Source organism: Toxorhynchites rutilus, chromosome 3 (assembly GCF_029784135.1).
Source record: "Toxorhynchites rutilus septentrionalis strain SRP chromosome 3, ASM2978413v1, whole genome shotgun sequence".
NCBI classification, from domain to species: Eukaryota; Metazoa; Arthropoda; class Insecta; order Diptera; family Culicidae; genus Toxorhynchites; species Toxorhynchites rutilus.
Genome location: NC_073746.1, coordinates 241,288,484 through 241,304,829, shown reverse-complemented (window position 1 = coordinate 241,304,829; position 16,346 = coordinate 241,288,484). Strand labels below are relative to the sequence as shown.

At 38.0% G+C, this 16,346-nt stretch overlaps 1 protein-coding gene across 2 annotated transcripts in view; it reads left to right on the top strand.

The window, feature by feature from the left end:
• The first annotated feature begins 10,121 nt into the window (after positions 1-10,121).
• The window catches only part of LOC129776004 (fizzy-related protein homolog), a 47,044-nt gene continuing 40,819 nt past the window's right edge, over positions 10,122-16,346 (top strand). The window contains exons 1-3 of one of the 2 annotated variants that reach the window (XM_055781360.1): positions 10,122-10,326; positions 11,108-11,477; positions 15,626-15,878. In XM_055781360.1, coding sequence (XP_055637335.1) covers positions 11,365-11,477; positions 15,626-15,878 — 366 coding nt within the window. In that variant the 5' untranslated portion in view covers positions 10,122-10,326; positions 11,108-11,364. Of the gene's footprint in view, positions 10,345-11,107; positions 11,478-15,625; positions 15,879-16,346 lie in introns of both variants that reach the window. The other variant, XM_055781361.1, reaches the window with a different exon arrangement.

Sequence of the window (16,346 nt, the reverse complement as noted above, 5' to 3'; positions counted from 1 at the left end):
TTTTGTGAAAACGGTAGTGAATCTGTTATCCCTCAATCGAACGAATATGCACACCGGAATTATTACCATTTCATGAAATCTTTATTTTCTCTTAAATATATCTATCATATGGATCTTGCGTTTCATCCGGCCTGATTCTACGCGGCGTGTGAGGTGATATGACAATTGTCACGTATGTCACGCGATTCCACCAGGCGTATGCCGTGAGAAATCTCACTTGAATGAACTCTCACCGTATTCCCGCTCTCAAATCTACGTAACGATTGTCACGTAGGTGACTATCGTCGATATGTGTTGAGGTGTCGACAGCGCATGAAAACTTATCAAAAATGGAAAGTAAGCATCGTTTCTGGTCGTAAATAACCCAATAGTAATAGTATTGTATCAATATATTCGTAAAACTCTGCAGGATGCAAACAACCGTTTCGGTCTGCTTGTTGGGCGAACTAAATCCTTAACAAATGATCTAATCTCTCTGAGCTAAATAAATAAAATTCTGGGATGCCAGATTTTTTTTCTCCAATTTATGCGATGAAAATTTGAAATATCTGTAAATATGTGCTAGTGTCTGCAAAATTGGCCAATTTCGTTTATCATTTGGAACCAATTATGTTTTGTCACTATTTTAAACAGCCTGCAGCAGCAATAAATGGTTGTAACAAAAGTTAAATGTCTGGCATCCGATACGACTGTAGGAATAGAGTGAGGAGAGTTGCGTGATGGTGATGTGACAATTGTCATCTCACTTCACACGCCGCGTAGAATCAGGCCGATCATCACCGGAGCCGGAGCCAGAGCAACAATTTAACACCGAGAGCGCAGAGAGCAGCAGCAACTACGACCAAAATAAACGAAAATGTAAAACTTTACAGGATACAATCAACCGTTTCACTAAGGGCCTGATTCTCATGCACGAATGGAATGTGACAGCAAGAAACTCCTCAAAGTCACATGACCCAAGTCGCCGTATCGCCGAAGGCGATTGCCCTGACTTGAGAGGTTCATTTTGGAGTAAAATACCCAATGAATGACAAATGGTGCAGTGTTCATTGAAATATATGTCAAAGCTTGTGTTTTTTGCAAAGGCTCTATGCGTTCAATGTGTTTTATGAATACATATTTTTTTGACGTAGGACTACGTCTAACCGGAAGATATAGGGGGTGAAATGGAAATCCAGGCACTGAACAAGTAGGAAAAAATGCAAGATTTGGAACGCTTATAACTAGAGCATTTCTCAATAGATCGCAAAGGTTTTTGCATCAATTGATAGGAAATATATCTACGCATCTATCATAACGAATAACATTTCATTTTTCTTGAGATAAATAATTGAATAATTGTGAAATATCAAGCCTTGTCAAAATGCACTATGTGCCCATTTTTGATTGGTCCATTTTGTGCTCCTCAAATCGTACCGACCAAAACGGGCAACCAGAGCAGCAGCGAAATAGAATGAAGCACGATTGGAAAGGAAAAAGAAAAAAATGAACGAAACATTGGTCGCAGTCTCACACATGCGTAATTCTCGAGCCAGCCAGTCAGCTTAAAAATCCCCGCTCCGCTGCCGTAACGATCATTCTCATTCAAACCGTACACCACATCGGTTCGCATCACAACACATCAACAAACCAACCCAAGCAGAAAAGTGAAGGGAAAGGCAAAATCCCGCTCGAACCGTGTTGATCTGGAGTTCCTCGCAAGGGTAGCTAGGCCGAGTGCGTTAGTACCAGTGCACCAGTCCACCTAGCCGGCGTTATATAGTTTCGGCCGCCGAAGTGATCGAGTTGGCTGGTAGAGCTGCTCGCGACGATAAGAAAAACCGCATTCAGAACAGAACACATCAAGACAACAACAGGCAGTTGCAGCGAGTGGCGAGTGGCAAACGCAATCGGAAAACGGCATCAGGTAGCAGAAGGAAGGAAGGTATTGAATTAGAGAGACTTTAAACTCTGAGAGTTCATTCGTCTCTTGGTAGCAGAAGAAAAAAGTTTGTTCTTTATACAAACTGCTTTGGTGGCAAATCCAGAACAAGGCGGCATCGAGGGCGTTCGAAATGGTTTTTTTTTCAAAACCACGAGTACTAAGTTTTCTAAATTGGAGCCATTCCATAAAACAAGGCGCTTTTCAGGGCCATTAAACCTTCCAAAAAAGAGTTTAGGAGATACAGTTCAATGCTTTCTAAAACATTATCCAAAATAATAATAAAACACAAATTGATTTTTTCATAATTTGTTTCCCAGGATCTGATGAGTATGTGAATTTGGCAGTTGTTCTGAGCTTATTGATAGTTGGGGACTTTCCTGATTATTCAATTTTCACCAATTCTTAAATTGTTTCCAGATTGAAAGTACAGTAATTTACAATTAGTTCGACATTTAGCTAATTGGACGGACTTATTTAGTTGGACATTTTTGTAAACATAGAGATCCAAATTATGACCCCACATTGAAAGTCGACACTGTACCACTGTCATCGTAAAGGTTCAATTACAGGTTGAAATCGCCTCCAATGCGACATTGAGTGGCGCTTCGGCACGTCGCATTGAATGTAATTTACTGTAAAATATGTCACAAGCTGGATGGGAAGAAATTTTCCAACTGTGAAAGCTGTGGCGAGTGGCAAATGCAATCGCTAAACAGAAAGGTTTAGCCGAACAAGATGGGGATATCGAGTGATAACAAAACAATAAACTCTTTAGATTGAAGATAATTTTGTGATCCTGAAAAGGACCCTTTTTAGCCTGCATGTGAATCCAACGAGCGAACAAATCGTAATGAATGTATTTTTTGCCATCGCTCCCTTTTAACGCTCATTCGTTCGTCTCGTTGGACTCGCCCCTCTGGCTGAGTCTGCCGATTTGTCTCTATCCTGTGAGTGTGTACCGCTAGAGTATAAAACACGCGGACCCCAAAAAAATATCTTATTTTCTTTCAAACCGTAAACCCGTGTGGTTGTACGGCATCGGCATCGTGGACGTAACAAAGGAGGACAAGTTAAGGGAAAGGCAAAGTCTCACTCGAACCGTGCAGGTCTCCAGTTCCCTGGTGGTCGCATTCACTGATTGCTCCGCAAGGGTAACTAGGCCGAACGGATTGGTGCCGGAGCACCAGTATACCTAACAGCGATTATAGAGTTTCGGCCGTCGGAGTGCTCGAGTTGGCTTGCAAAGCTGCTCACGACAATCAGAAAACCCGCATCAAGAACAGAGCAGAGCGGTTCGGCGCTCATCAAGGCAACAATTAGTTTCAGTGAGTGGCAAAGTGTTTCTCCGGCACGTCGCATTAAATGTAATTTACTGAACAACATGTCACAAGCTGGATGGGAAGAAATTTTCCAACTGTGAAAGCTGTGGCGAGTGGCAAACGCAATAGCTAAACAGGAAGGTTTAACCGAACAAGATGGGAATATCGAGTGATAACAAAAACACAACACCAAAGGTTCTTTTCAGAACCATCAACATATTCATAAAGAGTAAACAGTAAACTAATCCATTTTTCAGGTAGACAGGTAGGTATTCACGAATTCAAAAAAAAGACGGGTGGGTAATGTCGGTGACATAACCGGAGTGACGTAGGACTATACAAAGGGGACAGCTTTTGCTAAATATATATTTTAAATATATTGTTTTATTTTCTTCTCCTACGTGAATTCTACCTATCTACCTGAAAAATGGATTAGTTTACTGTTTACTCTTTATGAACATGTTGGGGGTTCTGAAAAGAACCTTTGGTGTTGTGTTTTTGCGTTTTTTTTTACAAACTTGATTTTTGATTTTTTTCTGAAGGCTTTGTACTTATTGAATGTTCAACGACGCGTATCTTTCGACGTATACACATATCGTACAATCAAAATGATGGCTGTGATAGGGAATGCATAGGTGGTCATCAGCTCGTTCACTATCATATATTTCACTATTGAGCACATTACCGTACCTTAAGCTGTGGTTTCGGAGACAAATGAATTGTAAGATTTGTAGTCTCCGCAAACAAAGTAAATAGAAATGAAAAATAACTGAGGTTTTGGAGACGAACTCTACGATCTGTCGAGAAATAAACGAGCTATAAGCGTTCTGAAAAACCAACAGTAAATACAGGGACGGATGACCTTCGGATTAAAGTCCTTTAAAATAAGAACAGAGCAGCAGGAAATACATAGCTCATCATGTTGCTCCTTAGTTATTTCTTCATGCAATGCAGATGTAACGTCAGTCAATTTTCAACATCAGTTATCAACCAAAGAAAGCAGTTATTGCTACCGAGAAAATTCGTTAATGCCATCCTGCATACATTTTACATACATACATTAATTTGAAGCCACTTTTATTTCGGAAACCATACATGGGATTGTGAAAACTGAATGATCAATTTGAAAGACCCCAACCACCAATAAGTTCAAAAACAAGCATAAACAAAAAAAAATCAGTTTATATTATATGTCATATTATGTCACTTTAGAATGCATTGGTATTGTGAAAAACTTTTAATAACTCTTCTTTGAAAGGTTTAATGGCCCTGAAAAGCGCCGTGTTTTACGGTGGCTGGTTTTGCCACCAAAGCAGTCTGTATAAACAAACTTTTTCTCTCTTCTACCTGCTGCCGTATTGCGATTGCGTTTACCACCCGCTGGAACTAGTTGTTGCCTTGATGAGCGCCGAACCGAAGCTGCTCTGTTCTTGATGCGGGTTTTCTGATTGTCGTGAGCAGCTTTGCAAGCCAACTCGAGCACACCGACGGTCGAAACTCTATAATCGCTGTTAGTGCTCCGACACCAATCCGTTCGGTCTAGTTACCCTTGCGGAGCAATCAGTGAATGCGACCAACAGGGAACTGGAGACCTGCACGATTCGAGTGAGACTTTGCCTTTCCCTTAACTTGTCCTTAACTTGATGTCCACCGAACTGGTACTAACGCGCTCGGCCTAGCTACCCTTGCGGGGAACGCCAGACCGACACGGTTCGAGCGGGTTTTGCCTTTCCCTTCACTTTTCCTCCTTTGCCATGTCCAGACATGGCTGCTTGGGTTGGTTTGTTGATGTTTTGTGATGCGAACTGATGTGGTGTACGGTTTGAATGAAAATGATCGTTACGGCAGCGGAGCGGGGATTTAAGCTGACTGGCTGACTCGAGAATTACGCATGTGTGAGACTGCGACCAATGTTTCGTTCATTTTTTTCTTTTTCCTTTCCGATCGTGCTTCATTCTATTTCGCTGCTGCTCTGATTGCCCGTTTTGGTCGGTACGATTTGAGGAGCACAAAATGGACCAATCAAAAATGGGCACATAGTGCATTTTGACAATGCTTGATATTTCACAATTATTCAATTATTTATCTCAAGAAAAATGAAATGTTATTCGTTATGATAGATGCGTAGATATATTTCCTATCAATTGATGCAAAAACCTTTGCGATCTATTGAGAAATGCTCGAGTTATAAGCGTTCCAAATCTTGCATTTTTTCCTACTTGTACAGTGCCTAGATTTCCATTTCACCCCCTATATCTTCCGGTTAGACGTAGTCCTACGTCAATAAAACAATATTTAAAATATATATTTAACAAAAGCTGTCCCCTTTGTATAGTCCTACGTCACTCCGGTTATGTCCCCGACATTACCCACCCGTCTTTTATTTTAAAAATTTTCATTCCTTGTTACAAATATGTACAGAAAATAATTTCGTTCATCTTTATAAATGTTTTCCTCTTATTATAATTGATGAAAAATAATATCACTGGGATAAGAAGATAATAAAATATATTTTCAAACCTGTTTTTGCATAGTCCCTTTGCATTAATATGAGTGTATGTTATTTCAATTGTTTTGATTTCGTATCCGTGTTTTGATTCCGCATTCGTGTTTTGACTTATAGCGAATTCGTTTTTAAAACTGAGTCAGTGCCAAACTGACTCTGTAATAAAAAAACGTTTTCAGTTTCACGAATGCGGTGTTTTGTTGGTGTGCGTTATATAGTCTGATTTGTTTATATTCGCGACGATAAATGTACAGTGTCGACGTCTAATGGCGATATTAATGCTTGGGAGGTAAATTATTCTCTATCAGATCAGCAGGGCCAAGTGCAGTGTAAAAATATAAAAGTTTGAATGAATGTTTTCACTTCATATTGTTTTATTACTTAAAACATGTAGTTCTGACACTTACTTAACCATTTGTCGATGCATTTCCTGGTTTTTCCACAAATAATTACTATTATAATATAAAATCATCATTAGCCACAGTTTTCGTTTAATATGTTTCTCTGATATCAATATGTTTCTCTGATATCGAAAAAAAACCTCTTATTTCATCACATGAAATAAATATTCGATACGTTAAAGTAAATTTTCATTCATAATTTTGATTTTGAAAGCAGGTTTATTCCACCTGAATATCCATCTTTATTTTCGCCTCCCAATGAAAGCACACATAGCTTAATGCCGTCTGCTCGAATATACTTTCAAAATCAGAATCCGAATTGGATTACGATTCCAATAATACAAAAGCAAAAGCAGCAGGTTTTTCATCTTCATAGTTTTTATTTTTAGATTTTCCAAAATATACTCGGAACTTGACAGTTCGGTATAGTTGTATTGGTGAACCCGAGTGCCAACCCGTGAAACATCTCAGTGCGAAACTAACAGCTTTCGGGGCGAACAAGTGCGACACTGAGTGCGAAACTGACTGAATAAAAAAAACGTTTTGACAGCAGTTAGTGCGGCACTGAGGTTGAAACTGAACAAAAACGAATTCGCTATTAGTGTCCGGTGCTAATTCCGTAATAATTACGCAAAAAGTTTGGTGGAAAGTGACTATTCTGACTATTCTTTATAACATTGCAGTGAACATTTATAGTCGCCTCACATAAAAGCCATCAAGGTAAGACATTTACTATCGCATTTAAATAAATTTAAATAGCTGAATTTTATTTGCCTATGGATAAAAATTTTCCGATAAAAATGATAAAGCTGTCAAGGATCTTGTAATTCTACTGTCCGAAACTGCGCTGTTATCGTCTGGATTCTCATTGGATGAGGCAGATGTGCACGCATCTCGCATCTATCGTATGGTCAAGCTGGGTCTTGGAATCGATATGGATGAAGCTATGAGTACAGATGATACTCCAGCCGCAACTACTGGTGAAGATGCTCCACTAGAAGATGACACCGAGGATGCCTCACACATGGAAGAAGTTGATTAAACATATACGATTTTCAACTACTTAAGTAGCTTTTCGTAATTTTTGAAGGTCTGATTTGTGTTTTTGGAGAAAGGACGGTATGCTGAATTCAGTTTCTCGTATCAGTTAGGGTCAACTATTGTAAACTTATATTTTAATTTTGTACCGCGTTATAGCGGCTGCAAAATGCTCAGTTTAACTGGATTGCATTCGAAATTGCCTATTTTTGTCCGAAAATTTTCACAATGTAGATGATGACTACATCTTTGAATCTAGATTAGCAATTGCCCGCTTGGAACGGCGAATGATTAGAGATCGTTCAAATCCTTTGAAAATGCCTACCATTGCTGGTACTAGTCGATAACAAATGAGGATACGACTTTAAAAGTCACAAAATGGCATGTTTATCCACTGCAATCGCCCACGAGAATTGAGTGAGTGTTCATGAGAGTTCATTCAAGGTATAAATCTCAACCCAGTCGCCTTCGGGAATTGAGTGAGGCAATTTTTCCGAGCTGTCACTTCTCATTCGTGCATCAGAATCAGCTTCTAAATCTAAATCAAATACTCACAAATTCAGCAGAATGTCTGACACACAAAGAAATTTTTATGCTAACAGGCCAAGTTAAATCAGATCTATAGATATGGTACTGACTGTAGCAAAACAAATACTTGACCTCTCTGAGCGAAACAAATAAAATTCTGGGATGCCAGATGTTTTTTCTCAAATATATGCGATAATTCTTAAATATTTGTAAATATGTGCTAATGTCTGACATACTGGCCAGCTTCGTTTATCATATGGAATCAATAATGTTTTGTCACTATTTTAAACAGCCTGCAGCAGGAATAAAAGGTTGTGACAAAAGTTAAATGTCGGCAAATTCGTGAACATATGTGCAAATGTGACATCTCTGATCGGATTTGGCAACCAGCGGAATGAACGCCTTGTCACTTGCTTTTCATCCTCTCACATATATTAAATGAACCTCTCACGGCATCCGATACGACTGTAGGAATCAGGGGTTAGACATCAATTGAATATAGGCTACCCAAAATCAAAATCAATATAGCGTCATTTGTTTACCAACATATCATTTGCGAGGATTGAAATCGTTGAAATCACGGAGATAGGATGCTTTATTTCTAACTGCATGAGCGATTTTCATATTTCGGTTTCAAATGGAGGTGTTCACATTTAACATGGAGTTTAAAGTTAGCCACTATTCGACTATATAACCGGCCCGAGTTGTAAACAACAGTAATTGACAGAACCAAAATGTCAGTGAACCGCAGCAATATTGGGTACACTGGCAATATGAGGGATTTGACGTTTTAGTCATAGCCCTGGTCGGAATCCGCGTTGACGGCACTGAGCTTCGTATTATGAACTGGGGGAGTAGGCATGACAACATGGGTTTGCAGAAGAAATGAACACACTTTTAAAATTAAAATTATGAATGGAAATTATTTTTCCCAAATGAAATTAGTACTCCATGTAAATTAAAATCACCTTTGGCCTGCAAGTAGTGAAAAAATATACAAAAATTGTGTCTAAAGATAATTTTATATTATAATGCTAAGTTTTGGTGAGAATATCTAAAAAATCATAGAAAATAGATTAAATTAGGGTCAGAACGTACTTCTAGTAGGTAAATAAAGGCAAGAAAAAAATTTCATACAAATTTTAGCAATTCTAAACTGACTCAGGGCCGACTAATCTGATAGAGAATAGTTGGCCTCATACAAACTAATGTCATATCTAGATGTCGACACCATTCCGCGGTCAACGCGAATAGAGTGAGGAGAGTTGCGTGATGGTGATGTGACAATTGTCATCTCACCTCACACGCCGCGTAGAATCAGTCCGATAGACAGTGAACTCAGGTTCAAAGAGCATGTCTGCGTCACAACCGCCAAAGCGTTTGTTGCCCTTGTATTTGTCCGTCGTAGCACAATCATCTTCAATCATGTCATATTGGAGTACGCTGCCTGCGTGTGGTCACCGTATAACATCGCTTCATACGATGTGCCCTCCGACAATTGTCTTGGACAGATCGGACAGTCGCCACAGGACTTTTTATGGATTTCATAATCCCTTGGATAGATGCTTGGCCCACCTTAGGATATACTTCTAGGCGCCTTGGTTTTTGCAGTATAAAACTATTGCTAGACACAATTTCTTCTCAAAATGTCTTCGCCACTTGCAGAAACTTGATATCCCATTACAGAGGTTATTTATGCAGTACGCAACAACAAAATTTTCATTTATTTTGGTTTGAAAAATGTGTTTTTTTTTCTCTATTATAGTTTTTTTTATTCTTTATTTTTGAGACTTTCAGCCTCCTGGGCTGGTTCGTCTCAGGCTCTCTATTATAGTGACTTTCAACACATTTCGGCTGGTTCGTCACTTTTACTTCCATTTTTGGAAGAATGTCGGCAGTGAGAATTGAACTCGTAATATCCGCGTGGGAAGTATGGATGTTACCACTACGCCAGATCGCCTCCACAAAAAAAATGTGTTTATTTCTCCCAAAAATGCCTCAACATATTTTTTGCCTCATAAACCCAACTTCTTTCATTCTGCGTTGCATTTGCCAATATTGGTACCAAGGCGCCTAGAAGTATATCTTAAGGTGAGGCTGTTTCTTCACTATGTTGGTTAACGTATTGTGTTTCGTTTACAGCAAGTTGGCCCACCTTAAGATATACTTCTAGGCGCCTTGATTGGTACTATTTTCATCTTCTTTACTGTATTGTAGACTTCTCGTCATTCAGCACTTTTCTCCAAAAAGTTAACGGTCGCGGAAATGCGCAGGCTAGCGCTTTATTCTGGCAATGCAATAAGCGCATGCGAGAGGGGGCGCTTGTTTTGTCATCGTGTACGCACTGTTTCCTTCTCGCAAACGCCCGTAATCGCATTTTGACATAACACACAATCGACGAAACTGCTTCTCTTTCGCACCGTATGGGCTTTGGTGATTTAAAAACAGTGGACGTGTGAAGTTGCTGATCCGTGAAAAAAGTGTTTTTGCGGAAAAACTTTAGTTTTGCTAGCACAAAACCCTACCTTCGACCGTAGTGAGAAGAGCGTGAATGTTGGAATGAATTGTGCGCCGGAAGTGTCCTAAACAAGACGAGAAAAATACGGTCGCGTGAGTGCATTGTCGTCGGTGAATATGATTTTCGTGTTGTGTGTGAATACGCTCAAGGGAAGGGGGACACAAAACGTTCAATGGAGGAAACTTTTGCGATCGATCCCTGTTTTAAAAGTCATTTGATTTACTTGGAAGCAGATTTGATCAGTTTTGAAAGTGCCATCGAGAATTTGGAAATTTGGTCTGAGCCTCTAATAATACTACAAGTCGATGGAAATTGAAGCCAAACTGATGCGTTATGAAACACATTTTTCTGTTTCCAATTGGAGGGTGTACACGCATAATTGTATTGTCCCTATGCTCAATATAAATATAATATTCCAAATTATTTTCATACATAATCGAGCCGAAATTATTTGTGGAATGATAAAACTAGTTCATTGAATGTGTATCTTAATTTTGCTTTTCGGTATACAATGGAATCATTGCAAAGTATCCTAGTATCCTAATTTAAAATACGACAAAGCAATCGCCAACCGTTTTCGTCGAGAAATCGACGAAAACTTCCCCTTGGCAGTTGTCAGCTGTCATCTATTTTCAGCTGTACCGTATCACTCCCGCTGCGAGTAATCAAAACAAAACGCTCCAGCTCGGCTCATTGTAGAACCGCAGTTTGTTTGCACCGTTCTGTCCGCTCAGTTCAAGTTAATCCATCGCTGGGAATGAGTTGATCGCGAAGAGGGCGTTTTGCGTTTTTTCTTCCCCTATCCCGTGCAAATATTGCCACTTTCGGACAGGTTAAATTGTTACTCATTGATAATATATCTACATTTTGCAGTTGAGTGATAGCTGTAATAAGTGGCGAGGAAAATAAATAAGTGACTCCCACATATGGTTTCGTTACAAACTATTCTAAACAGTGTGACACGGTCAGGGCTGATCAGGCTTGAGGTTTTGCTGGAGCAAGCATAAAAGCAGCAGCACTAGTGATAAATTGCGGTCAACCACCGGCATTTCCGTTCGAAGAAAAAACTCGGTGGACCGTTTTGGTGAAGATATTAGAAGACATTAGTTGGATAATCAGAAGAGTGTAAAATGTTTAGTCCTGATTATGAGAAGCGCATCCTGAAGCACTGCAGTCCGGTTGCCCGAAGTCTTTTCAACGGAGGCGAGTCGTCTTCATCCCTGGATCGCTTCATCCCATGTCGGTAAGCTATCGTCGGTTTCATGAACATTATCAATTATCTTGCCACAGAATTCGAATTGAGATGAGGGTATCAAAAATTGGTAACCTGTTCGAAATTTCCTTTTTAAAGGAAATTTCCAGCTTCATGTTCAAACAAAATGTGATTCACGAAAAAGTTGTTAGGAAACTAATAAGCCTTACTGGAAAACTACACAAATAATAAACATTTACTTTAAAATATGAAGAATATAATCTTATTGTTTTAGAACATCCCCCAAATTATTATATGATATAACGTTGTGTAAAGACTTTAACGAAACATTCCATATTTTACGTAAAAACCAGGGCAAGATATTTGCTATATGTGTACTTCATATATAGATTTATTGGCATCAATAATTTTATTGACAAGTGAATAAACTCGCCAATAGTATTCAGTAATATAGATCGGACTTGATTATATACGATTTTAGCCTCGATTATATACAGTTTGAAAAGAATATTTTTTTATTTCAAATATAGATTATTTAATAAAAAAACGCAATATTTTAAAATTAACGTGGAAATTAATTGGTTATTATAAGTTCAGTAGAGTAAAAACGTGATTTTTTTTAAATTCCGCCTGGAATTGTTTAAAATTATAATGCAGCAAAAATGAGAAAGAAGGAAGTTGGGTGTCGAAGAACAAATTGTAGAGCAATCAGAGAGCTTCAATATTTGGTTGATAGAAACAATCTTGTTTACTTTCCTTTTTAGGGGTAAAAATTGTAATAACACTTTATAAATCACTGGGACTGATCACGAACATCACTGTCACAAACGCTTTCACGTCACTTACACTTCACTTAATCTTTTCGTGCCTATCATCATTGTCACGGACAGTTGCGTGTAAAAATGAACTCCGTGAAGTGAAAGTGTTCATTCCCGTTTATAAGAGTCATGTTGGTTACATAATCAATCGGAAATAGACCTTCGCTATGTTTCAATGGGCCTACGGGAGCTACATATAGCGCCTTTACGGAATCCAAATAAACAAATTTACGTCCTCTGGGTATGTCAGATTTTCGTTCTAAAAAGGCCACTAGGCACGTAAATTGCTGTTTGTTTATCTTTTGTTCCTTAAACAAGACAATACAATATTCAAAATGTTAGCAAAAAAGCAAATAAATACGAAATGAAACTTACTCCATTCTGCGTGACTAGCTTTCACCATATTAAACATAAGTGACAAATATACCACTTTTTCTCCGTGACATGACAGTATCGTGATATTCATAATAACAAAGTTGTCACGACGGATGAACTCTTCTGGATTCTACACACACGGTGACAACCGTAATAAGGTTGTACACAATTCACTTCGTTTTCACCGTGAAGTGACGTTCGTGATCAGGCCCACTTCAAAGTTTTCCACTTCCAAAATGTTATTGAAATCCAGTAATTTGGGCGTTTCACAACAGTTATCCTTTAAATGGAAGCAACAGAGTCCTCTTACGTAACGTACTTTTTGAAGTAGAGCCAGTTTAAGTCAACAGAGCCCGAAACAAAAAAAGAAGTTCAATAATTGTTCTGAGTTCTGATTTTGTTGAAATTCAAACATATGCGTAGAAGGATAAATTTCATCAAATATAATCCTCTAGGGGATAAATCAAATATTAAATTCGTTTTTTACATGAAAAAACAAAAAAAATATAAATTTTTAAAATAACTTTCTATTCGTATTTTTTTAATTTGTTTTGTGTTTTTTTAAAGGAAGATTGAATTATTTTCTATATTTCATTTTATGAAGAATGAAATTAGGAACACGTGGAGTCGCCTTCCTGATGTCGGTGTTTGACACTGATGTGGCGGAAATAGACCGACAAAAAAAAGCAAAGATAAAAAAACATGAAAATTTGAACAATTTCCTACGTTTCAATGTTTGACCAGAATTTTTGATACAAAAATTTCTAACTCAAAAACTATAATGAGTTAGAAATTTTTGTAAAAAAATTATAAAAAAAAACTTTGGCCCTTTCCAAAAAGTAGTCTAGTTCTCGTTCTAAAGATGTATATACAGTTAGAAAATATATATTTTTTTGTTTCAAACTAGCTGTACCCGCCCACGCTTTGTTGTGGCACATTGTGGTTGCATGGTTGTGTTGAATTTTTAAATTTTTTATCACTTCGAGTTTTTGACACGTACACAAACGAACAGAACATTTATATTTATAGATGAGGGAAATTGATAAATTTTAAATCATTTAAAAACACAATTAAAGTTCAAGATTTTGTCAAACACTTGCAAAAAAGAAGTTTCCATCACATAGCTCTTATATTTAATAAGAAATGGTCGATTTTCATTAGAAGCTTAATTTCAGAAACGCATTATGGTCATAACAAATTTTTTTTCTTCAATGTTTTTAAATTTATATTTCGTAACAACACTCCTGGAAGTGAATTGTATATTGTGTCCAACTATGAGCTCAAACGGTTCCGTATTATTTAAATTTTTGACGCGTACACAAACGAACAGAACATTTTTATATATAGAGAGAAGATAGACGAGGGAAATCGATAAATTTTAAATCATTTAGAAACACAATTAAAGTTCAAAAAGATGTTTCCATCACATAGATCTCATATTTAATACGAAATGGTCGATTTCCATTAGAAACTTAATTTCAGAAACGTACTATGGCCATATAAAAATCATTTTTCTCCAATGTTTTCAAATTTTTATTTCGTAACAACACTCCTGGAAGTGAATTGTATATTGTGCAACTATGAGCTCAATCGGTTCCGTAGTATTTGAATTTCTGGCGCGTACACAAACGAACAGAACATTTTTATATATAGAGAGGTATGACGTATTTCAAGCGAAAATGAAATATTTCAACGTTAAAGTGAAAGTTAATTGGCTTTTATGAGTACAGTGGAGTGAAGATCGCGATTTTAATAGATTCTAGTTGAAAATTCACCAGGGATTGTTCAAAACGGTATTCCAGCGAAATTGAAAAAAAAGATAGAAGTTGGGTGTCAAAGAGCTTGTCACTCAGAATGCATTCAAGGCGTGTTATTTTTAATAGAAATCTCAACTAAGTACTAATGAAAATGACGCAAGTAATACTACGTTGAGACGGTGAAGTCCCTCTAGAAACGTTAGTTCCATTCAAGAAGAAGAAAAAGATATGTATAAAAAACAAAAAAAAGTGGAGACTGTATATAATCGAGTCCGTCCTGTTTTTGTGAATCATGAAAATTGAAATCTTGAAACCATGTTTTCATTCGTAAATTTTTCTCCTGGTGTGGAAAATATCCTAGCAAAAGTGCATAATTTTCAGCTAACACTGCGAAGAATTCCGGACTTTGCTACTGTTATTTTCCTATTTTCGTCAACGTTCCTCAGTCATTTCTTTCCTCAACTTTTATCTCTTTCCGCTTTCCTGTATAAACAGGAGAGCCTATCGTTAAAGCAGTTGACGAGACATAAGGAAAATTGACGCATGTTTATGTCATTATTGTCTCGTTACAGCCGATCCCAACTCTGCTGGCCAAGTCATATGTTAATATCTAATCTCTAAGACAAGCACCTATTAGTCATGCTTAAGGTTCTGATTTATTCATCCATTGGAGAGTTTATTCTTTTTTTTTTGAACACACTCATTCGGACAACATTTCTCTTGCGGCAAACTTTCGGCATTCAGAATATCGTTAAACTCTCGTGCCGACACAAACCCCTGAAATAATTGAAATGGAATGGTATAGGTTCATTCGCTGCAATTGGGATTCTTTGCTACTCTCGTAGAAATACGGCTATTAGCATTTTATTGCGATCGGTATCAATAAAAGCCATCTTTTTCCGGTCAGCGTAGTTTACTGTCCGAGACATACATTTTACCCCAATTGGAGGGAGTTTTCTATTGGTGAAACATTGTTTTCATTTTCCAACGTAGAGAAAACACCGATTTTAAAAACAGTACACGCTGATTAAAATTTACTATCGAGGTCAATATATTTCGGGCGAGTCGCTCCACTGCATTCGGGCTTTTCGAAAGGGAAGACTCCTAATGGTACACGACGTCAAGACCGGAAACCTTAATCAGAGACGTGCTTAATATGCAATTACGCACGGTAAACGCAATATTTTGCTAATCAGATATTCTTTCATCTTTTACTCTCTTGTCCCAGGGCCAACAACAACTGGCAGACTAATTTCGCCTCGCTCAGCACCAAATCGAACGAGAACTCGCCCCAGTCGAACAAGAAGCAGCGGGACTGCGGCGAGTCCGCCCGGGACAGTCTGGCCTACAGCTGTCTGCTCAAAAATGAACTGCTGGGTACCGGAATCGAGGACGTGAAATCCGTGGCGGAGGACAAGATTGGACTGCTGTCAAATAGCAACCGGCCCGGTCTGTTCAAATATCAGTCACCGACAAAACAGGTAGGTGGTGTTGTTATGTTTTGCTCTGCTCTGTTTTGACTGCATTCCTCGTATGTAATCACCACAGAGACGAGACGAGGGAGCAGACAAGAAAAGCAAATATGAGAAATGCAATTAAAATGCAATCGATAGTGGACACAATCATGATTCATACGGAAGAACGGCTGGAAAATAATTTGGCACGTCCGTTAGGACGTTATGTTTGTTTTTCTGCAGCATAATTTGATAAGCAATTGGTTATCTTATCGAACCTATCGCTAAATGGGACAGTCTGAAAGTATTGTTTGCGCTGGGCATCAGTATTATCGTGGCAAAGACTCAGCATATTTTGGTGTCATTCCAGGTTATGCTGATGAATTTAATTTCAGACTGTAAATATGTGTGATTATAAAGTTCATATCTTATGTTATCAAACTTAAGCAAGATATTTACACAAATTTGTTGGTACTCATTCGGAATATTATCAAT